A 23,936-nucleotide genomic window follows, 5' to 3' on the forward strand; every position below is an offset into this window, starting at 1 on the left:
CTCTCATAGGCCCGCGCGCCCCCGCCTTCCTGCCCCGGATGCGAGCCCCGCGCGCTATTTGAAGACCGCAATCCGGCCTCCCCGGGTTGCGGCGGCCGCCGTGGAGGCAGGGCCTCCCGCCCAGGAAGCGGGTTTCTGGAGGTAAAGGGGGGCGACCTGATGGCCGCGTCGGGCCCCGGGGCAGAGGGAAGGGGAGCAAGGCGGGCCTGACGCCCGGTCTGAACTCGGGGAGGAAGGGAGCGGGCCCCGACCCGCCCCGGCGTCCTCTGCCCCGCCCCCTCCCTCCCCCGGGTTTCCCGCCACGTTCGGGTCTAGGCGTTCCTGGCCTGGATGCAAACTCGGAATTGTTTTCGTTGAAGAGTGTACCAGCGCATTGGACAGCCAAGTTCAGAATCAAAATTCAAGGGGTTCGTGACATTCTGACAAACCAGGGCTCCCGCGCGAAGAACCCACGGGCCCGGCACTGTTACTGCCCATTCCGGCCCAAGTCGGGGGGCCTGTGTTTTGTGCATGAATCTGGGGTGTTACATACGTGGCTACCACTTGCGGAGTGCTTGTTCTGTGCTCTTACATTGCCACACATTTTCTTATTTTATTCTTTCAACAACCCCCGGAGGGGTGCATTCCAGTCCCCGCGCAGGCTTCAAGAAAGGTGAAGTGGTTTGCTTTTTGTTACAGGAGTTCAACTCGGGCCCCAGGAATAACATGTAGGCCTTCCTTAATCTCTCCCAAATTGAGCGGGGACCAGTGCAGGCAGCCCTTTTCTTGTTGCTGCAGTAAAACGGGAGGACGGGACCCACTCCCACTCCTGACCATGGTTCGCATACAGTGGCTCCTAAGGAAGGCGCCGGCATATCAGCCCTTTGCTATGCCCAGACCCTCCCCGGGCTAAGCTTTCTTACCAAAACGATGCTCCCGATCAGACAGCAGCAGCAGTTTTCTGTTTTCCCTTAAATTACACTAATTTACTTGGTCTTGTGGCTGGAGGCACTGTCTGATGAGTCAGTACAGCAATTTCTTTTTATAAAAGGCCCCGCAGGTGGCAGAACTTGACCTGAGCGGTGAAGGGAAAGACTGTGGGAAAGGCAAGTGGGCATGACCGGTGAGTGCAACAGGCACGTGGGCCTGGGAGTGGCCAGGTGCAGGGAGTGAGTGGTCATTATCATTTTTATTAGGGGAGAAGGCTGGGCAACAAGACATAAACTGGGTAACTGGTTTAGGGCTGGATTCTGGAGCTGGGTCTTCTTGCGGTAAAGCAAAAGTGCATTGAGGGATGCTCCGAGTCATGAGTGAGTGTTTCTATGCAGAGGTATGAAAATGGACTTCAGGGTGATGAGTCAGGCAGAGTTAGGCTTTTTGGCTGGGAGACCCTCTGGAGATAGTGGGAAGAAGGGACTGGAAAAGGACAGTGTGTCCTATCCCTGATAGGAGACTTTTGGGAAATTTAAATAGGAGTTACTTCTGTTCAAAAACAGGCAGGTGAAGTGATTAAAGTGAGGAAGACCCAAAAGTCAGTGAATTGGTTTTACTTAACTTCTTAAGGCGTTACTCCTCTGGAAAGCAAATTTCTATAATACTGTTACTGGGAGTGAATTTTAATCACATACTTTATTTTGAAAAGTTTAGCAGTGGGAGAAATAGCATAAATGTATTCCAAAAGGCCATAAAAGGATTATAGTAAGAAAACATTGCCCAGTACCAGAACCTTACTAAATACTAGAACTAGAACATAAATGCCAGAGAACACAAAATACTGATGTATCTATTCTTGGGGCAGAGGGAAAAGTTGGAGTTGGGGAATAAGAATTGGCTCGTGATTAAACAAACAAGCAGGAAAACTGGGCTGGGCACACCATGGCAAGGCAGGCCTCAGATCTCCCGCGGAGCCAGTTGTCAGGAAGCACTCGCCCCCTTGTCCAACTGTGCCTGGGTACCAGGCCAAGTGGCACAGCAGGCAAGTCTAGGCATAAACCGAGGGAAACCGGGCTGTTTAGCTTTTTCATCTGTCATCTCTCCACCTCACTCCCCACTTCCCCTTCTCCAGAACCTATAGTTCCTCTAATCATTTTAGCAGAAGCTAGCCTTTTATCCTGACCACCTTTAGTTGTAAAATCAGTATCAAACACGATTAAATAAAAATTCTGGTGCAATGTTTAGAAATAAATAATAGTGCTCTTAAAGCCTACTGTTTTAAAATACCACAAATACTTTTCTTTGGAATTTGGAAACTTAAATAAAAATAGTTACGGTCCCTATGTGAAAAGCGGTTTTGCTGTACAATTATGTAAAAGTGAAACAGAACTCTTTCCCCACCAGGAATTACAGGTGTTTCTGAAATGGTTCCCGCAGAGGGTAGGCGTGAGGAATATGGTAGTCCACAACCAGAATGCCTGATGCATTCCTGTTCTCCATGGCCTCTGCTGTGTCCTCCAGCCCTCCTGCGGGAATAGTCCCACCTCCAGTTGTCTTCTAGCCCTCAACCCAGCTGTTAAAAGTTTCAAACTGTGCAAAGCACATGAGGGTATCCTGTATAATAAAGAGCTAATACGCTAATTAGACTGGACAGGGGAGTGACCTTCCTGAACGACCAGTGGGCTGGGCTGCGAGGGCCAAGGCCCTTGCACGAATTTTGTGCACCGGGCCTCTAGTAACGTATATTGAACTTCTCTTTTTTCTCTGTTGACATTTATGGTTTTCTCAGTCCAATAAGTGCTAAACTGGTTTTCCACTATGACTCCATGACTTGCAAGTATGACACAGTCCCATGGTCATACCAATAATTTTACAAAATCAAAACCGTTTCTTGTGATGTCAGTGTCCCACTAAGTGTGAATATCCACATGGTTTTTCCTTGTCAGTTATGGGCTAGGTACATGAGCTGTAATTCGCATCTGATTGCATTCTGTGTTTATGTTCTTCATTAAGTAATCTGTGGGCTTTCTTAAAAGTCAGATTTCACAGAAGAAAAGTTGGTTTCTCAATTAGGTTGTCTAAATGTGGGGGATTTTTATCTGTATGTGAAGCAGATTAAAGTGAACTGAATACTCAGAATCTAGCAATAAGGAGTCACACCACTTTGTATTGAAAAAAAACAAAAACTAAAGCAGTTTTATTAAAAATTGCCCCATTTCTTCAATCCAATGAAATTACATTACTTTCCTAAGCATATCGGTTATGAAATTTATGTTGATACCTTTAGAACTATATTTCTGCTTCTTGGTTTATAATTTTCATGTGGATTAGCTGTAACTTGGAGAGAAGAATCTTAGGTCTGCTATGTTTGAAGTCAGATTGGAATCTATGGATAATAACTTTTTTCTTTTTTTAACCATGTCATGACATTCATTCCTACCCTCTCTTAATCTTTTAGGGTGATTATTTTTTTCTTCCAGGGAATACTGTGAGTTTGTGCTGTCTCAGAGTTTTCTGCTAAAATTCAAGAGACTATCAACTTGATAAGTACAAGTACTAGAAAGTGCCAAAGGTAAACAGGAATTTTACCCTGAAATACTTTAGTATATATTATTATTTCACTTAAACTAATATCCTGTTTTTCAACATAGACAAATTATGATATAAATGTTATCAATGAAGAGGGAAACTATTATCAGTTATGTATTTCTGTATGAAAAGCAGGCCAAAACTTACTGGCTTTAAAAAAACAACAGATTTTTTTTTTACAGTTCTGTGGGTTGCCTGGGCAGTTCTTTAGCAGGTCTCACCTGAATTTACTTGGGCTCACTCATGCATTGAATTCTGATGATGGTTGGATAATCCAAAATGGCTTAACTCATATCATCTGAGAGTTGGTACTGGCTGTTAGCTGGGGTACCTTGGTTCTCCTCCAGGTGGCTTTTATCCTCCCTGAGGCTAGTTATAGCATGACAGTCTCAAGGAAGGGACGCCAAGATCGCCACATTCAATGCCATGCACTTATTAACCCTCTGTTTGCTTTACATTCGTTGATGTAATGTGGCCTAAGCAAGTCACATGTCCAAGCTGAGTCAGTATGGGAATGGGCTTAGATGGCATCTCTTGATGAGAGGAATGGCAAAGAATTGGTGGCCATTTTCAATCTACAGCACCACCCCCCCCCCCCCCCGCGTGCACACACAAACTCATACGCACTCATAACCCTTCTAAAAACATATCCCTTTTCCTTTGTAAGTAAACCATAATCCCAGATTGGAAAAGTGTTGCCTGATTTCTTACCTTGGTGTGGCTAACATGAAAGTATTGTATGCAAACAAAAACAAATGTCACTAATAAACAAGAGTTAAAATGCAGTCATTCACACAGTCATTAAATTAACAGACAGAAGATTTATTTATTCCTTTTTAAAATCATCCTTATGATTACTATAGACATTGCAAAGCAAAACTAGCCAATATTGTATTTCACATTTATAGTATACGCTGAGTTATCCTCCCAACGAGCAGTTGTGTTGAGAGCATTGAAGAGAAACAGAAGAAAAGGGAGCTCTGAACTGCACAGTGGAACCTAGAAATGAACTCTACACTCACCATAGCACAAGAGTGATGGCCAAGGTAGGAGCACCAGCTGGGGAAGGTGGAGAGCATCTGATGCAATAAAATGGTCATAATGGAAACCGTAATGATACAAAAACACATCTACATGAGGCCTTGAAATTTACAAAACGTTTTCATAAGTCTTATGTATTTATCCTCAAGGTAACTACGTAAAGTATTAAAAAAGAGATTGGTTCCCATTCTGCAGGTGAGGAAGATTCAGGGAGATTGTCCAAAACCACAAATTGTTAGATGTGAGACCTGGATCTAACAGTTTCTGGTAACCAGCTCCGTTCTCGTTCACATGAAAACTTCATGCAAAACATACAATAGAAAGCAGAGTCGAAAATGCGTTTTGAAGTTTTACCAAACAATTTATCCTAAACAAAGACACTGATGTCCCTGTGTGTGTGTTTGTTTTAGGTGTAAAGGGTAGCCATCTTACATGGGATAGGACTTGGTCTCCCCACACTTCTGACCCCATGAAGAGAAGATGGGAAGCAAAACTGAAGCAAATTGAAGAGCGAGCATCCCGTTATGAAAGGAAGCCCTTGTCCTCAGTGTACAGGCCCAGGCTGTCCAAGCCAGAAGAGCCGCCCTCTATTTGGAAACTATTTCCTCGCCAAACTCAGGCTTTTAATTTTGTTAAAAGCTGCAAAGAGGTAATGTTTTCATCTCCTTGTTTTTAGAGCTACTATAACTTAACAATTTCTAAAAGAAAAAAAAAAATCAAGTGTGTCTTTATTTCAGGCCACATAGCAACCAAAAGAATTTATTTATTTTTTATTTTTTTAAAAAAATATTTTATTAATTTTTTACAGAGAGGAAGGGAGAGAGATGAAGAGTTAGAAACATCGATCAGCTGCCTCCTGCACACCTCCCCCTGGGGATGTGCCCGCAACCAAGGTACATGCCCTTGACCGGAATCGAACCTGGGACCTTTCAGTTCGCAGGCCGATGCTCTATCCCAGGAGTCGGCAAACTTTTTGACTCGAGGGCCACAATGGGTTCTTAAACTGGACCGGAGGGCCAGAACAAAAGCATGGATGGAGTGTTTGTGTGAACTAATATAAATTCAAAGTAAACATCATTACATAAAAGAGTATGGTCTTTTTTTTTTTTTTTTTAGTTTTATTCATTTCAAACGGGCCGGATCCGGCCCTCGGGCCGTAGTTTGCCCACGGCTGCTCTATCCACTGAGCCAAACCGGTTTTGGCGCAACCAAAAGAATTTAATTGTGATCTTAATATCACATGATTTGGGAAAAACATCCCTACGAGTCATTAGCCATTTCCTTTATATTAATAATGAAAAAGAATGACATGTCTAGTGCCAATTAATTTTTAAAAATTGTAATGACATGTAAATGAAGCGGTGCTTAGAGGAAGAGTGGCCATGTTTGTAGACTGAAAAGTAATAGAATGAGTTTTTAAGAGTAAAACTAAAACAATACAGAAATTCAAGGAAATGAATGAGTGGCATATGAGATTTTTTTAAGGACAAAATTAGGGAAAGGAGAATTGAATTTAAACAGTAGGAAATGAAAATGTTTCAAATATTATAGCTTACATTTAATAAGCTCCGGAACTTAAATCATAGTGCCAGTGCACACATGTGTTTCTTTCTACTATCTCCTTCTGTGCTTGGGAGTCATAGGGTGTGTTTATCATAACAGTTTCCAACACATTGGGCAAGTGGGACGAGAAGAGCTTGCAACAAGTGGGAAGAGAAGAGCAGCTAGCCTCACAAAGGATGTGATGCTCAAAAATAACCCAAATCAGATGTGTTGGGTTTTTTAAAAATATATATTTTATTGATTTTTTACAGAGAGGAAGGGAGAGGGATAGAGAGTTAGAAACATCGATCAGCTGCCTCTTGCACACCTCCTACTGGGGATGTGCCCGCAACCAAGGTACATGCCCTTGGCCAGAATCAAACCTGGGACCTTTCAGTCCCCAGGCTGACGCTCTATCCACTGAGCCAAACTGGTTAGGGCAAATCAGATGTGTTTTGCACACATTTGTTCTAGGGGCATTGTGGGGAATAAAAAGAAGCGCAGGTGACCCTTGAATAACAGGTTTGAATTGTGTGGGTTCACTTGTTCCTGGATTTCTTCAGTATACACTGTGAATGCACTTTCTCACCTTTATAATGTTCCTGATAACATTTTCTTTTTGCTAGCTTACTTTATGGTAAAAATATGGAATATAGTACCGGCATACCTCAGCTATTACGGGTTTGGTCCTAGACCCCCGCACTAAAGTGAGTTTCTCTCAGTAAAGCTGGTCATAATCTTTTTGCTGCTGTCGGGTGTTGCTTTCAACTTGTATGACACACATCTGAAGGGCAATAAAATAAGCTGTGCCTGTACGTGTTCAGAATCTGTGTTAATCAACTGTTTTTGTTATTGGTAAGACTTCTGGTCACCAAAAGGCTATTAGTCAAGTTTTTGGGGAGTCAAAAGTTAGACACAGATTTTTGACTGTATGGGTGTCGGTGCCCTAACCCCTGCATTGTTTAAAGGTCAGCTGTGTAATGAAAAGATGCATTTATGAAATCTAGCATCAATATATTGTGGTTCTGATCATTGATGCTGTACAAAAACTCAGTGCTGAAAGTTTAAGACAAGGCCCCTTTGCTGTGTAAGGAGAGGCTCACTCAGATCTTATCATATAGTTTGGGAAACATAAGGAACACTTTTCATGCTTGTTCTGTGTAAACCACATTCAGGTATCAGAAGTGTAAATACTGGCAGATTCATTTGATCTTGAATTAAAAAACACACAGAGGCATATGGTGGCTGCACTTAAACAGTCGGCAGCCTAGAAAGTTTATTTCAGGAAGATGTTAATCGATCAGGCCACCTAGTGCTCCTAGCATTTCTCACGCATGAAAATGGAAGTTAGTTTCTTTAGGCTCAACAGCTGCCTTTCGCTAAAAGGGGACAGAGGAATCGAGTTTTCCTTTGTTGGGAGAAACTCTCTATGGCAGCAGACACAGTTATACCATGTGCCACAGCAATTAACTTAAAGAAGATTGGTTTCTCATAGAAAAGACAATTTATAGTTGCTTGTTAAAATTAAGCATTTTAAAACTTCCTTTAAGCTTTTAAGATTAACTTATGAATATTTCATTTAAAAATTGTTTTCCACATGTTTTATATGTACTAAAGAATTATTAATTTATCCCAAATCATTTATGATGTTTAATTTTAAAAAATAAGTTTAATTTCATAAATTAGCAAATACAATTATAATAGAAAGTCAAACTAGACTGATTGAAAACTGATTTTTTTCTTTCTCTTTTTAACTTGAATATTCTAATTTCTGCCTTACATATGCATTACTTGAGTGACTAAAAATAAATAAATACAAATAACTAGATTTTGATGGGCATAGATCTAGAGATTATTTCTCTTGTTTTTAATAATATGTTTAATAAAATGTTCAAATTCCATGTTTGACAATTTGAATAGTAAAACTCTTTATGGACATTTAATAGCTATAGTTGACTTTAGATTTTCATTTTATTAGTTTTTGAATTTTTTTAATTTTACAAAGGATGTCCATGTATTTGCTTTGGAATGCGAAGTGGGCGATGGACAACGTATTTACCTTGTAACAAGCTACGTTCAGCTTTGGTTTCATTATAAATCCCGGTAAGTAGTTTGTAAAGGACAGCACATTAAAGTTACATTTCCTTCATCTAGTAATGTATGTGAAATGAATTCAGACTGAATTAGCTTTGATGGTTCTCAATCACATAATTAGTTACTATCCTTTTACTATTAGAATTGAATTCTGGAGCTTCCTCCTTGTCACAACATTGAATTATCTCACCAGGTGCTGGGAGAAGAAAGTGTGTGTGTGTGTGTGTGTGTGTGTAGGTTCTGTACTACACGTGCCCCTTGATGACACAATTCCCTCATCATTTTTCCTTGTTCAGATTACTACAAACTTTATATTTGTGGGGAAACCATCCACTCTTCATTTAGCACAAGTTATCCTTTCTTTATCAAGTCAGCATCTATTATTATTATTTTTAAAAGTTATTTTTTATTGACTTCAGAGAGGAAGGGAGAGGAGGAGAGAGGGAGAGAGAGAGATAGAAATGTCAGTGATAAAATCATTAATCGGCTATCTCCTGCACTTTCCCCACTGGGGATTGAGCCTGCAACCCAGGCTTTTATATATATATAGATATTTAGTTATATGTAATTAAAACAGCTAATATAGTATCTTGAGATATAAGATCAGGTTCTGTGATTTAAAAAGTATAAGATTCAAACCTAACAATCATGAACTATTCAATTTAGAAAACATCTCTTACACTGCTATGAAGTCATTCCTGAAAATGCTGTTTGCAAGCTCTATTTTGATCTGGAATTTAACAAACTTGCCAATCCTGGAGCTGATGGAAAAAAGATGGTTGCATTACTCATTGAGGTAATTTACAGACTCAGGTTTTTTTCCTTAAATCCATCTGTCTCTCTTTATTTTTATTCATTAAGTGACTCTAGCCTATGTAATATATATTCCAAAAAATATATGCACACTCTAACAGCTGATAACTAACTTAATTTTCACTCATTTTCAGGTTTAACTGATTTGAAATAATGAGTGAAGCCAGACAAAGCTTTGAACAAAGAAAATTTATCCTATAGGGCCACTAGACATTTTTTTTTATGGGGATACATAAAAGATAAAGTTTACTGTACAAAACCTGGCAACAGCCGATGAATTGAAGATGCACAAATGCCAAACAAAATTATTTTTGATTTTTATGCTTCCATTGCTTCATGTTATCAGCAGTGCCTGGACCAGAACAGTCATCAGTTTGAAAACAGGCATTGACAAAAAAATTATTCATTTCTGTACGTTCTTTTAAAGTTTTCAAATGAACTGTATGTTAATAAACACTGATTTTATAATCATTCCAAGTATATACTTTTTTAAATTTTTTTATTGATTTCCGAGAGGAAGGATGAGGGAGAGAGAGATAGAAACATCCATGATGGGAGAGAATCGTGGATCGGTTGCCTCCTGCAAGTCCCCCACTGGGGATCAAGCCCACAACCCGGGCATATGTCCTTGACCGGAATCGAACCTGGGACCTTTCAGTTCGCAGGCTGACGCTCTATCCACTGAGCCAAACCGGCTAGGGCTGTATACTTTTTTTTAGGACACCCTGTGTAGGTTCCATGTTTCTCCTCCTGTTTCTTGCTACTCTTCCTTTTGACATTTATCTCTTAATATTGCTTCTCTGAGTAAACTTCTAAAAAGGAGGAAGTTCAGTTTATGTTCATATAATTTTTAACATTACTATACCCAGTTTAAAAAAAAAAAATGCATTGAGAACGAAGTGGCAGTTGAGGAATTTTCTGGATTTTTTAAAAAATTAATTCTCTGGCTTACATTATAAGTAGTTGGCTCTGGTAAAGATGAGGCAAAATGAGAATTTACTGAAGAGGGTAGGATCAGAGAGCGAGGGGGGGTGTTGCTATAATAATGCCAAAACAGCATTAATAAATACAATTTGTTGCACGACTCTTAGGTAGCTGGGTGCTTGGCAGTTTACAAACATTTTAACCCTGCGAGTTTTAGTAACTGTGTTTAGCAAATGAGAAGACTGAGGCTTCAGGAGAAGCGACTGGTCCTATGGCTACATGGCTAATGCTTGGAACAGTTCTGCGTGCCAGGCACTGCACTAACTATTTACCCTCGTTTTCTCTTTTCCTCCCTAAAACAATCCGAAAGTTAGGGTCTAGTATATCCCATTTTGCAGTTGAGGAATGTAAGGTTTGCACTTGGCCAGAATCACAGAGCTGTTAAGTGGCAAAGCCAGAACTCAAACCTGGATCTTTCCGGGTCTGAGTCTGGTGTTTCTGACCCAAGCTGTTGCCTCACTATAATGCAGAACTGCCTTCAGTCAGCGTCTTCTAGCCTCAGAGACTTTGTTCTTAGAGGTGGATTTGGGCTCAATCTGCTTGAGGAACTTTCTGAAAACTAACATGATAAACAACAGGATTAGTGACTTTTTAACTCATAGGTGATATTTAAAGAGATGCTTAAAAATATTTTCATTGTGATTTTAAAGGAGATAAATGTATAAGTTAAATTATTCAACTTCTAGGAGGACTTTAATCCTGAGAGTCTATGAATTTGTAAATATAAATATGTATAATTTAAAAATATATAATTTAATACATAAGTAATTTGGTAATATTGTATAATATATTCTGATAGTGAATCAAAATAAAAAGTGAGTAAAAAAAATAATGAATTATATTTGTACCAAGATATTTTAATTTTGCTCATGAAAAACATTTAAAAATATTTATATGTTTCTTGTGTTTTTAGCATGTTTGTAAAGCACTTCAGGAGTTATACAGAGCTAACTGTTCAGCTGAAGATGTTTTAAACTTAGATTCTAGCACTGACGAGAAATTTAGCCGCCATTTAATATTTCAACTCCATGATGTGGCATTTAAAGATAACATTCATGTCGGTAAATATACTGTTTTTTATTTTATATTTATTTGTTTGTTTGTTTGTTTATATATTTGTATTGATTTCAGAGAGGAAGGGAGAGGGAGAAAGATATATGATGATGAGAGAGAATCACTGATCGGTTGCCTCCTGCACACCTCCTACTGGGGATCGAGCCTGCAACTCGGGCATGTGCCCTGACTGGGAATTGAACCATGAGCTCCTGGTTCATAGGTGATGTTCAACGACTGAGCAACACTGGCCAGCCAGTCAAGTATACTATTTTTTTAAGTCATGGAGCAATAGTAAAAGTTCATATTTCCCTTTTTTTCTTAAGTTATGTAAGTATCAGTTTTTATGGGTGTTAACCTATCCTAAAAAAATGAAACATGATTTTTCACGTTTTTAGGCTTTGCCTTTAATTCTAGACCTGTTTTCCTTTTCTTGACACATTTTGGACACATTAGCCTTCCCAGGATATTCTTGGTATTGGTGTCTTTGGGTGTAGATACTGGGATGGCCATTCATGCCCTGGTACTGGTTTCTGCTGCAACAGGAGTCATGCAGTTTTCTGGTTGATACATGAGAGTCCTAATTCAGGTCTGACCCACGAGGCCTCAGATCTGGATTTCTGATCTTCGCTTCCGCCTTAGCTTTTAGTGCCTGAGAACTGGGGCTTGGTTTCCAGGTTACATCTCGAAGTCTGGTTTATTTTCCAGACCACACCTTAGGGTTCATGAGGAATCTAGATGTATAAACCTGAAAATGTAACCAGTGTACTTGTTTCAGGATTGTAAACCTAGAAATAGAGTTCCAGGTATAAAATGAAGTCAGTCCAAAGGGGAATAAGTGGGCAGAATGGGGACACAGAAAACCAAGGTCTAAATAGAAGTCACAGTCCTGAGTGTTTATCGGACAGGGCAGAGCAGGCAGGTGTTCCTGAGTTCAAACAGCAGACCTTTCACTGAAGTTCAAGGAACTGGTAACCCATTTCAGATGGACAGGTGCCTGACAATTTCCAGGGTAAAAGACATGAACATAATCACATAAGCACTGGAATGTAAGTCGGGACCTAGTGTACTGTGTGCCCAGGGCTCCTTATTATTCTCCTGTGTTGTTAGCTTAGTTGTACAGTGATTCTCTGCTCTCTCATTCCTCTGGTGGTAGTAACTGTAGAATCCATCCTTGTCTCCTGTTAACCTTGATGGTCATTTACTGTCATGTCTCCAGTTACCATCTCTGTGCTGATGACTCAAAACTTTTTCTTCAGTCAAGATTATTGTTCTTGACACCAGACCCCTACGGTCAGCTTCAAACTCCCCATGACCGAACACCTCACCTTTCCCCTAAAACTTGCTGTTTCTCCTGTGGTATGTATATTGGCGAGTGGTGTCACCATCCATCCACTTACCCAAGTAGCAGTGGTGTCATCTTTGACCTCTAGATGCGTTCCAGCTAGCACCCTGTTCAGTCCTGTTCAGTCAGCTAGCTACAGTGACCTGTTTATGCCACTGGAGTGCCTCAGGCCCTTGAAGCATAATACGCTGCCTCCGGAAAAAGCCCCCGTCTTAGTTTGCACAGTGAGACCCCTGAGCTTTAGCCTCCTCCCTGATACCTCGCTCTCCTGGGCTCTTGCTGGGCCATGTCTTCTCCGGTCCCGGGGCCTCTGCGGTCTCTGATGCTGCTGTCTGCGTGGGCCTGCCTCCAGCCTGGTGTGTCAAGACAGCGTAGAAATCCTCACCTGAGAAGCCATTTCTGTGGAGCCTTAAGACAGGCTCGTGTTCCTCTGGGTCGCAGGACTGCCCAGCGCTTGTTGCGTCAGAGCAGTCACCACTTCCTGAGGCAGTTTCCTGGTGGTTTTGTTTTTGTCTATTCCACCTAATGCTACTTGAGGGCAGGGATACTGTTCACTATTGGATTTTTAGAGCTTATTACATAATAATGTCTTTATCAATAACAATAATGGGATAGTAGCAGAAGCAACAATAATAAGTACTAGCAGGCATTTAATAAACTTGTTGAATGGATGACAATATTAAGTGGGCTCTGCTGTCAGGCATGGAGAGAGTCCTAAGAAGATATTTCCTTGATGCCTGTTTGCTCCTCATAGCCGGCTCTGACTCTGCCACAGGCTAAATTGAGAGGTGTTGCGAGGGAGGAAGGGAGAACAGAAGTGTGACATGATTAGCAGTCTCTACTGCATGTCTCTTCTGAAAGCAGGTGCATTCAAGCTGGGCTTAAAAATGTCAGCCTGTGGACGAAGGGAAGAAGGGCTTTGCTGTCAGACAGCATAAACAGAGGGGTAGAGATGGGCGTCTGTGCCTGGTGTGGGGAGCACCGGGAGTCTAGTGTGGCTGGAGAGGCCTAGTCAGACCACAGGGTTCTCTCCTGTGAAGCGACGGACCGCCAGCACCAGGGATGCAGGGATTGTGGATTAGTCCACATCTCCCCTTCAGTTCCCTCCTCCAGTGTATCTCTTGGTGACATTTCTAGTTCCTGTTGTTAGCTTTTCAGAAAGGGGAATTAGGGTAATGTAAGAGATCACAAAATGCTCACAACATGTATACATTGGATCTCTTGCCTGCATGGCATAGGACCTTGAAATTTCTGTGATTGATACGTTCTTTTGAGTTATTTCCAGCCATAAAATTGTTCCTGTATGAATGATGAGATGAGGTGATACTATTGGGGAAGGGAAGTCTAAAGCAGAGTAGTTTCCTGAGATCCCATGTTAGTATTTATATCAGTTACACTGTCACTTCCTGACCCTGTTAGCTCCCTGCCAAAGGTCAAAGGTCTGCAGGGCCTCCTGAGCGCTGCCCTTGCACCAGGTTCTTAGCCATGGCTCCACTGCTCTTAGTGCTGCTCACTATCAGGGGGATGTCATTCTGCATTTCCAGAAAAATTAACTCTTTCCTTTTATATTTGCACTAGAGGCCCAGTGCACAAATTCGTGCATGGGTGGGGTCCGGCTGGCCCGGCCTCAATCAGTGGATCAGGGCCAGGCCTGTTGGGAGGAGGAAAAGGCGGGAGGTTGGCCAGCTGGCCCGCCCTGATCGGGGCAGATCAGGCCCGGGCTGGCTCGAGGAGGGGCCGTGGGCGATTGGCTGGCAGGCCCCGCTCCCGATTGGGGTGGAGGACCGATTGGAGGCAGGGCCAGCTATGGGGAGGGGCCTGTGGGAGGGTTGGCCAGCTGCCCTACCCTCGAACAGGGTGGGAGAGGCCGATCAGGGGCGGTGCCGGCTGGGGGGAGGGGCCGTAGGGGTGTTGGCTGGCCTGCTCCACCCCCCAATCGGGCTTGTTCGCTGGCCGCAATGGGCGTCATAGTCGACTGGATCGGTCGTTCCAGTCGTTACAGCGTTCCAGTCGCTGGCTTTTTATATATATAGACTAGAGGCCCGGTGCATGAAAATTCATGCACTTGAGGGAGGGATCTCTCAGTCCAGCCTGCCCCCTCTCACAGTCTGGGAGCCCTCAGGGGTGGGAAGCAACCTGGCAATCAGGGGAAGGCGACGCCCCCATCACACCTCTGCTGCTGCCACTGCCGGCAGCACAAGCCTCGGCCGGCCCTGGTTACCTGAGCCTCAGACGGCCCTGGGCGGCTAGGCAGCCGCCATCTGAGGCTTGCCTGCACCTCGGGCTGGCCCTGGGGGGTTGGGGGGTTGAGGGGACTGGGGGACTCTGGAGGCAGGCGCGCAGAGTGGCTGGGCCCACCACGCGCCTGCCGCCCCAGTGGGGCTGAGGTGACTGGGCCCCGCCATCTTGTGGCTGTGGGCGCTGTCATCTTTGAGGGCGTGGCAGTCAATTAGCATATTCCCTCCTTATTAGATAGGATAGATTGCTCTGTTGAACTTTGGCATATCATGCTTTCTCCTCACTCAGTGTTTACCTAATCTCCCCTAATCCAGAAATAACCATGTCTATTTATGATTGCAAGGATCAAATGCTTTTGCTTTCATTTTTGATGTTTAGTGTTTATAAGACAGTGGATTTGTTTCTTTGAGTAGGGAGGTAATTAAGTCTAATTTGGAGAAAGATTTTTTAATTTAAAGCATGTATATCTTATATAACTTAAGGTTCACGCTATCTGGTAACTAAAGTGACAAACTCAGACTATACCAGTTTTAAAGATTAAAATTAAAAAATGTTTACAGCATTGTATTCTCTAATCTAATTTACATGAAGCAGCTTTACCAATTACTTGATTTTATGGTATAATAAATAATAAATGACAGTTTAAAGAAGTTCCAGCTTCAGATGGACGAATCTCAGAGGGGCAGGGGGGTAGAGGGGGAGATTAACTAGGGAATTTATATACATGTATATAGCCCATGGACACAGACAATAGTGAAGGCTTGAGCGGGGGAGCAGGGTTGATGGGGTCAATGGGGAAAAAAGGGGGGGACATCTGTAATATGTTCAACAATAAAGATAAATTTTTAAAAAAAGTTCCAGCTTGTCATACTGTCTATTCTTGGTACAGATAGTACCGCTGATATTTAGAGCCCTTAGACTAAACGTGGAAGTATACTGAATGTATTTAAGTGTTTTAGTTCTGGACCTTGGTTCTGAGGCCACGATCATCAATGGCCAGGTACAGGGAGAGGCGGGAGAGCATCAGTGGGCTGCTGAGTGCGTGCCGGCGTCCTCGGGCCTGCCGTGCAGGGAACCGGGCCGATGCCTGGCCCGGGAGAGGATGGCAGTCCTCCGGTGTTTCTGTGCATGACCTTGGTGGCACCACTTACTCATAGAAACTCTTCATTCTTTTTGGGGGATAAGATTTCATTCTTTTTGAAAATAAAAATAAAAACTTCCATTATTTAATCATTGATTGTGAAGATACATTTCACTCAATTTGTATTAATAAAAGTTGAGTGTTTTGGTGAATATAGGCTCAGTCCTGTATTGGCAACATTGACACATCTCACATTAACCTTCTCCTGTAAGATGGTTTTTACAAGTGACACCAGGTGCCGGGTCAACGTGGACTGAAAAAGTTCAAGATTTAAAAAAAAAAAAAAAAGAAGAAGAAGAAAAGCTCAAGATTACACAAGCGGAAGAAAGTAACAGGAGAGGCATGTTCCGGTTTGTAGTAACAACTCAGTGCTAAAACCAAAAGTAAAAAGGAGCCTGGCAGTGTCAAAGTGCGTAGATTTGGGCCTAGATCTTAAGTTACAGTTTGTGAAAAGGAAGAATTAGATTAATCATAATTTTTTTTCTTTAGGTAATTTTGTGAGAAAGATTTTGCAGCCTGCTTTTCATTTGATTGCCAGTGGAGATGATGAAGATGATGAAGATGATGGTGGGATTCCAGGGACAACCAGCCAAGCATTTTCCCATTTTTCTGAACCACCAATTAAACGAGGAATTTCCTTCCGTGAAATGTCCACAGATGAGGAGATAGGAGAGAGCTGGACGTTGACTTCCAAGGCCCGGGAGCGGCTGGGGTCCGCCGAGCGGAGCGGCCCTGACCTTTCCTTCTTAGTTGTGAAGGATCCTGCAGGGAAAAAGCGTCTTTTTGTAGATCTAGGTGAGTCACATCAGCAGCTCTGTGGGACTGTCCTTGTGCACTTCTGTCCGTGCCTACTGCCACCACAGGGACCGTGGGGTCACCAGCAGAATGTAGTCAGGAGCTCGGGTTGCTGTTCAGAGATCTCAGAGAGGTCCCTGTAGGACAGAAGCGCCAGGCTTAATAGTACAGGGCAAAATTTTTTTTAGAAAACATTTCTATTGAAGTATAACATTCAGACAGAAACATGCATGGTTTGTGAGTGTACAGGTCAGTGAGCTACCACAAAATGAACACATCCTGTCACCACACCACCCAAGACAAGAAATAGAAGGTGGCCAGGACCCCAGCACCTCCTTCCCCTTCCAGGCATTACCCCCTCCTCTGCAGAGGTAATCTCTAATCTACCCTTTAATACCAGAGAGAGAGAGAGAGAGAGATATGCTGGATGTTTGTTGTTGTTTTTTAAAGGGGAGAATGATGATTTTTATTTTTTTAAAAATATATTGATTTTTTTTACAGAGAGGAAGGGAGAGGGATAGAGAGTTAGAAACATCAATGAGAGAGAAACATCGATCAGCTGCCTCCTGCACACTCCCCACTGGGGATGTGCCAGCAACCAAGGTACATGCCCTTGACTGGAATTGAACCTGAGACCCTTGAGTCCACAGGCCAACGCTCTATCCACTGAGCCAAACCGGTCAGGGCTATGCTGGATGTTTTGATGCCTCCCTCTTTTCTGAGATTTGGTGTGACAGATCATCACCGTCTTGAAAGCTCTCTCATAGCCTCAGACGTTTTCCCCTAACACATTTATCCAGCTTTTCTACTTATTTATTGAGGAGGATTGCCTCCAAAATACTCTAGTTTGCTATTTCTGGATGTGACATTCTTTCTTGCCATCTCCAATTTATTTTAATTTATGTGTTGCTTTTGCTTACATCTGGTAAAATGTAAAATGTATTTTTAAAAAGTATATTTTTGTATGTATTTTTGTCCCTGAAGGTGATTTTATTCACCTTCATTTTATTATTTATTTGAATTAAGGTATAATTGACATACAACATTAGTTTGAAGTATACAACATTAATTTGAAGTATATAGCATAATGATTTGATTTGTACATATTGCAAAATAATCACCACAGTGAGTCTAGTTGACATCCGTTTCTGGACATAGTTACAGAAATTTTTCTTTCGTGTGATGAGAACTTTTAAGATCTACTCTCTTAGCAGCTTTCAAATATGCGATACAGCATTTTAAAAAAAATATATTTTTATTGATTCAGAGAGGAAGGGAGAGGGAGAGAGAATCATCAATCGGCCTCCTGCACGCCCCCTACTAGGGATTGAGCCTGCAACCTGGGCTTTGCCCCTGACCGGAACTGAACCCGGGACCCTTCAGTCCGCAGGCTGACGCTCTAATTACTGACCCAAACCAGTGAGGGCACGATACAGTATTATTAACTATAGTTGCCATGCGGTACTTGAATCCCCAGGACTTATTTATTTTAGAGCCGGAAGTGTTTATCTTTTGACTTCCTTTTACCCACTTGGCCCTCTTCCCAACCAAGGCAACCACCAGTGGTGGCAGTTCTCTGTGAGCTTGGTTTTGGTTTGGGCTTTTTTTAGATTCCACAATATAAATAAGATCATTTGGTATTTGTTTTTGTCTGACTTATTTTATTTAGCATAATGCCCTGAAGTCCATATCTATTGTCACAAATGATAGTATTTCTTTGTTTATTTTAGCTGAATAAAATTCCATTGTACAATAGTCCCTCCTTATCCGATGGGGATATGTTCTAAGACCGCAGTAGATGCCTGAAACTGTAGATAATACTGGACCCTATATATATTATGTTTTTTTCCTATGCATACATACCTATGATCAAGTTTAATTCATAAATTAGGCACAGTAAAAGATTAGCAACAATAATTAACAAAATAGGACAATTATAACAATATACTAAAGTTATGTGAATGTAGTCTTTCTCTCAAAATATTTTACTGTACTGACCTTTCCACTTAAATGAAGCGCTGTCTGGCTTTTCTTTGCCAGCATCACTGCTCTTGTTCTCGGGGTCATTATCATCCTCCTATATCAGTGATGCGAACCTTTTGAGCTCGGCGTGTCAGCATTTTGAAAAACCCTAACTTAACTCTGGTGCCGTGTCACATATAGAAATTTTTTGATATTTGCAACCATAGTAAAACAAAGATTTATATTTTTGATATTTATTTTATGTATTTAAATGCCATTTAACAAAGAAAAATCAACCAAAAAAATGAGTTCGCGTGTCACAGGTTCGCCATCACTGTCCTATATAATAAAAGGCTAATATGCAAATCGACTGACCTGGGGAACGACCGGCTGCTATGACGCGCATTGACCACCAGGGGTCAGATGCTCAATGCAGGAGCTGCCCCATGGTGGTCAGTGTGCTCCCATTCGGGGAGCACCACTCAGTCAGAAGCCGGGTGAGCACAGCAGCAGTGGAGGAGCCTCTCCTGCCTCCGAGGCAGCGCTAAGGAGCAGCGAGCAGACGTGGTAAGGAGTGAGGGCTCCCTGACTGCAAGACAGATGTCTGACTGCCGGCTTAGGCCCACTTCCCACAGGAAGAGGGCCTAAGCCAGCAGGCGGACATCCCCCAAGGGGTCCCAGACTGTGAGAGGGTGCAGGCTGGGCTGAGGGACCCCCTCCCCTGCCCCCGAGTGCATGAATTTTCGTTCACCGGGCCTCTAGTATAAAATAAGGGTCAGTTGAACACAAGCACTGCAACTCTGAAAGATGATCTGAAAGATGGTTATAAATGACTAATGGGTGAGAAGTGAAAGGGATGACTCATGCCCCTTGCAGGCTGAAGCAGGATGGCGTGGGATTGCATCATAAACTCAGAATGGGACACAATTTAAAATTTATGAATTGTTTATTTCAGGAATTTTCCATTTAATATTCTCAGAACATGGTTGACCACAGGTAACTGAAACTGCAGAAAGCAAAACCTCAGATGAGGGGTAGTTAGTATATATATGTAGTTTGTTCGAGTCTTTAAAGCTTTTTACACATAATATAGTATCACATCATCTGCAAATAGAGTTCTTCTTTCTTTCGAATTTATATTCCTTTTTTTCTTTTTCTTGACTAATTACTCTGGGTAGGACTTTCAATACTTTGTTGAATGGGTGGTGAGAGTGGGCATCCTTGTCTAATTTCTGATCTCAGAGGAAAAATTTTTAGCACTTCCTGTGTATGATGTATGCTGTGGCCTTGTCGTATGTGGCCTTTATTATGTTGAAGTACATTCCCTCTATATTCACCTTGTTGAGAGTTTTAACCATAAGCAGATGTCGAATATTGTCAGTTGTGGTTTTGCATTTATTGAGATAGTCATACGGTTTTTATCTTTCATATTGGTAATGTGGTAAATCATATGGCTTGTTTTTTGGATACTGACGCATCCTTGCATCCCTGGAATAAATCTAATTTGATCATGGGGTATGATTCTTATAATGCATTGTTGAATTTGGTTTGCTAATATTATTTTGAAGATTTTTATATCTATGTTATCAGATATATTAGCCTGTAATTTTGTTTTCTTGTGGAGTCCTTGTCTGGTTTTGCTATCAGGATGATGCTAGCCTTGTAAAATGAATTTGTAAGTGTTCTCTTTTATTTTTGGGGGAGATTTTGAGAACTATTGATACTGATTTTTCTTTGAATATTTGGTAGAATTCACATTTAAAGTCATTTGATCCTGGACTTTGTGGGGAGGTTTTGGATTATTGATTCAATCTCTTTACTAGTAATTGACCATTCACATTTTCTGTTTCTTCGTGATTCAGTATTAGAAGAGTGTTCCTAGGAATTTATCTATTTACTAGAGGCCCGTGGCACAAAGAGATTCGTGCAATAGGCCTTCCCTTTCCCTGGCTGCTGGCACCAGTTTTCCTCCGGCACCTGGGACCCAAGCCTTCGCTCCGGCTGGAGCCTTCAGTCTTTGCTGCTCCAGACAGAGCCTTCAGTCTTGGCTCTGCCACTTCACGCCTACATATGCAAATTAACTGCCATCTTTGTTGGGTTAATTTGCATGCTCTCCTGATTGCCTGGTGAGTGTAGTGGAGGGATGGTCAATTTACATGTTTGTCTATTATTAGGTAAGATTCTAGGTTGTACAATTTGTTGGCATGTGATTGTTGTAGTTTCTTATGATCCTTTATATTTCTGTAGTATCAGTTATAATATCTCTTTTGTTTCTGACTTTATTTAAGTCTCCCCCCCCCAGCCAACCCATGAGTCTAGCTAAAGGTCGTCTTTATTCAAAGAACTGGTTCTTGGTTTCATTGATCTTGTCTATTATCTTTTTAAGTCTCTATTTCATTTATATCTGCTCTGATCTTTGGTGTTTCCTTCTACTAACTTTGGGCTTTGCTTTTTCTTCCTTTTTTAGTTCTTTGAGGTGTAAAGTTAGGTTGTTTGAGATTTCTGATGCTGTTTTATTTTATATTTTTATTGATTTCAGAGAGGGAGAGGGATTGATAAACATAAATTATGAGAGAGAATCATCAATTGGCTGCCTCCTACATGTCCCCCTGAACTGGGGATCCCAGGCCACAACCCGGGCACATGCCCTAACCGGGAATTGAACCATGACTTCCAGGTTCACAGGTCGACACTCAACTACTGAGCCACATTGGCTGGGTGAGATTTTTGTTTCTTGAGGTGTAGGCATTTATGCTACACTTCTTGCACTGCATTTGCTGCATCTCATACTAGTAAGTTTTGGTGTGTTGCATTTCCATTTTCTTTTGTCTCGAGGTATTTTTTGATCTCTCTTTTGAGTTCTTTGTTGACCCTTTGGTTGTTCAAATAGCATGTTGTTTAATCTCTACATATTTGTGAGTTGTCTAGTTTTCTTTTTGTAATTGATTTCTATTTCATATCATTGTGGTTGAAAAAGATGCTTGATATGAGTTCAGTCTTCTTAAATTTGTTAAGACTTGTTTTTAATGCATGATCTGTCCTGGAGAATGTTCCATGTGCAACTTGAGAAGAAATGTGTATTAGGTTGCTTTAGGATGCAATGTTTTGTGTATGTCTGTTATGTTGATCTGATCTAACATGTCATTCCAGGCCGATGCTTTCCTATTGATCATCTTCGGGATGGTCTATCCCTTTATGTAAGAGGGTATCAATGTTCCATACTATTGTTGTGCTGTATATTTCTTCTTTTAGGTTTATTAATATTTCCATTATATACTTATGTGCTCCTTTGTTGGTTGCATAAATATTTACAAATGTTTAACTTCTTTTTGGATTGACCCCTTAACTATTATGTAATGCCTTGCTTTGTTTCACCATAATCTTTGAAGGATTTTGTTTTTGAATCCATTTTGTGCTCTCTCTCTTTTGATTGGAGTTTTTAGTCCACTCACTTTTAAAGTATTATTGATGAATATATACATATTGCCATGTTGTTTCCTGGCTGTTCCTCTGTTCCTTTCTACTCTCACTCTTTTTCTTTGTGGCTTGATGATTTTCTTTAATGGTATGTTTAGATTTCTTTCTCATTATCTTCTGTGTATCTACTCTAGATTTGTGCATTGTGATTACTATGAGGCTTACATATAACAACTTATAACAATATATAGCAAATTGGTAACTTAGCTATGAATGCATTCTAAAGTTCTATGTTTTTACTATCTATGTTTTTGATATCATAATTTACATTTTTTATTTTTGGATCCCTTAACTAATTATTAGAGTTAGCTGTTTTTCATACTTGCTTTATAAGTGACTAATCCACTACTTTCACTACACATATACCTTTGCAAGTGTAATTCATACTTTCATATGTTTTCCTATTATGAGTGAGTGCTCTTTGGTCAGCTCGGAGAGTCCCTTGAAAATTTCTTGGAAGGGTGGCTTAGTGGTGATGAACTCCTTAACTTTTGCTTGTCTGGAAAACTATCCTTTAATATGAATGACTTCGCCAGTGTTGGGGAAAGCCCCAAAAGTCTAGATTCAGGATGGATTCTGAAGAACTGACATGTGGCCTTATTCAAATTCATAAAAGCTTTAATAGGAGAAACATATACAGGGGCAAAGCAGCAGCTCCCAGTGGTGGCGGGCTGGGAGAAATCCACACCCCTCCCAAGACAGAGTTCCTTTTTAAAAAAATATATTATTTATATTTTTGCATTTCCATTTTCTTTTGTCTCGAGGTATTTAGTGTCCTGACTGGGAATTGAACTCTGATTCATAGGTTGACACTCAACCACTGAGCCACGCCAGCCGGGCTTTTATTGATTTTAGGGAGGAAGGGAGAGGGAGAGAGAGACAAACATCAATGATGAGAGAGAATCATTGATCTTGATCGGCTGCCTCCTGCACGACCCCTACTGGGGATCGAGCCCACAACCCTGGCATGAGCCCTGACAGGGAATGGAACTGTGACCTCCTGGTTCATAGGTTGACACTCAACCACTGATCCACACCGGCCAGGCCAGAGTTCATTTTTTTTTTTTAAATATATTTTATTGATTTATTTTACAGAGAGGAAGGGAGAGGAATAGAGAGTTAGAAACATTGATAAGAGAGAAACATCAATCAGCTGCCTCCTGCACAGCCCCTATTGGGGATGTGCCCACAACTGAGGTATATGCCCTTGGCTGGAATCGAACCTGGGACCCTTCAGTCCGCAGGCCAACGCTCTATCCACTGAGCCAAACCGGTCAGGGCCAGAGTTCATTTTTTAAAGGAGTTAATGCAAAACCAGATGATGGGTAGTTGTATAAACCTCCCAAGAGAACAATGTATCACTCCCTCCTCTCCTCCTCCTCCTCTCTTTTCCTCCCTCTTCCTCTCTCTATCCCTTTCCCCTTCTGGGACTCCTGTAATGAAAATGTAGTCTGCTTGATGTGGTTCCATAGTCCCTTAAACTGTCTTCACCTTTTACATTCTTTCCTCTTTTTTATTCTCTGAGTGATTTGATTCTCTGCCCTGTCTCTCATTCACTGATTCTCTCTTCTGCTTCATCTACTCTACTATTGAACCCTTCTACTGTCTTTTTCAGTTTATTTATTGTGTTCCTCTGCCCTGTGATTATGTCTGATACTTTCTTATATTTTCTATCTCTTTGTTAAAGTTCTCGCTGTTTATCCATTCTCTGAGTTTGTTGAGCATCTTCATGATCATTACTTTGAACTCTATATTGGGTAAATTAGTTAATTTCATTAAGGTTTTTTTTTCTTTCTTCAGTTTTATCTGGTTCTTTCATTTGGAACATATTCCTTTGTCTCCTCGTTTTTCTTAATTCTCTGTTGGTTTCTATGCATTAGATGAAACAGCCACTTCTCCCAGGCTTGAAGGGTTGGCTTTGTGTAGGAGATGAACGTCTGGTTAATCCTG

General features: G+C 41.4%; 1 protein-coding gene across 14 annotated transcripts in view; it reads left to right on the forward strand.

Annotated features, from left to right (window-relative positions):
* The first annotated feature begins 12 nt into the window (after positions 1-12).
* PRIMPOL (primase and DNA directed polymerase) overlaps positions 13-23,936 on the forward strand; it is a 39,542-nt gene continuing 15,618 nt past the window's right edge. For 4 of the 14 annotated variants that reach the window (XM_036299104.1, XM_036299114.1, XM_036299115.1 and 1 more), the window contains exons 1-8: positions 25-141; positions 3,371-3,484; positions 4,410-4,547; positions 4,953-5,191; positions 8,090-8,187; positions 8,845-8,974; positions 10,889-11,036; positions 16,242-16,547. In XM_036299104.1, coding sequence (XP_036154997.1) covers positions 5,012-5,191; positions 8,090-8,187; positions 8,845-8,974; positions 10,889-11,036; positions 16,242-16,547 — 862 coding nt within the window. In that variant the 5' untranslated portion in view covers positions 25-141; positions 3,371-3,484; positions 4,410-4,547; positions 4,953-5,011. Of the gene's footprint in view, positions 142-1,030; positions 1,103-3,370; positions 3,485-4,409; positions 4,548-4,952; positions 5,192-8,089; positions 8,188-8,844; positions 8,975-10,888; positions 11,037-15,977; positions 16,162-16,241; positions 16,548-23,936 lie in introns of those variants that run through there. The other 10 variants (XM_036299105.1, XM_036299106.1, XM_036299109.1 and 7 more) reach the window with 10 other exon arrangements.

The sequence above is a fragment of the Myotis myotis genome, unplaced genomic scaffold (assembly GCF_014108235.1).
Source record: "Myotis myotis isolate mMyoMyo1 unplaced genomic scaffold, mMyoMyo1.p scaffold_m19_p_3, whole genome shotgun sequence".
NCBI classification, from domain to species: Eukaryota; Metazoa; Chordata; class Mammalia; order Chiroptera; family Vespertilionidae; genus Myotis; species Myotis myotis.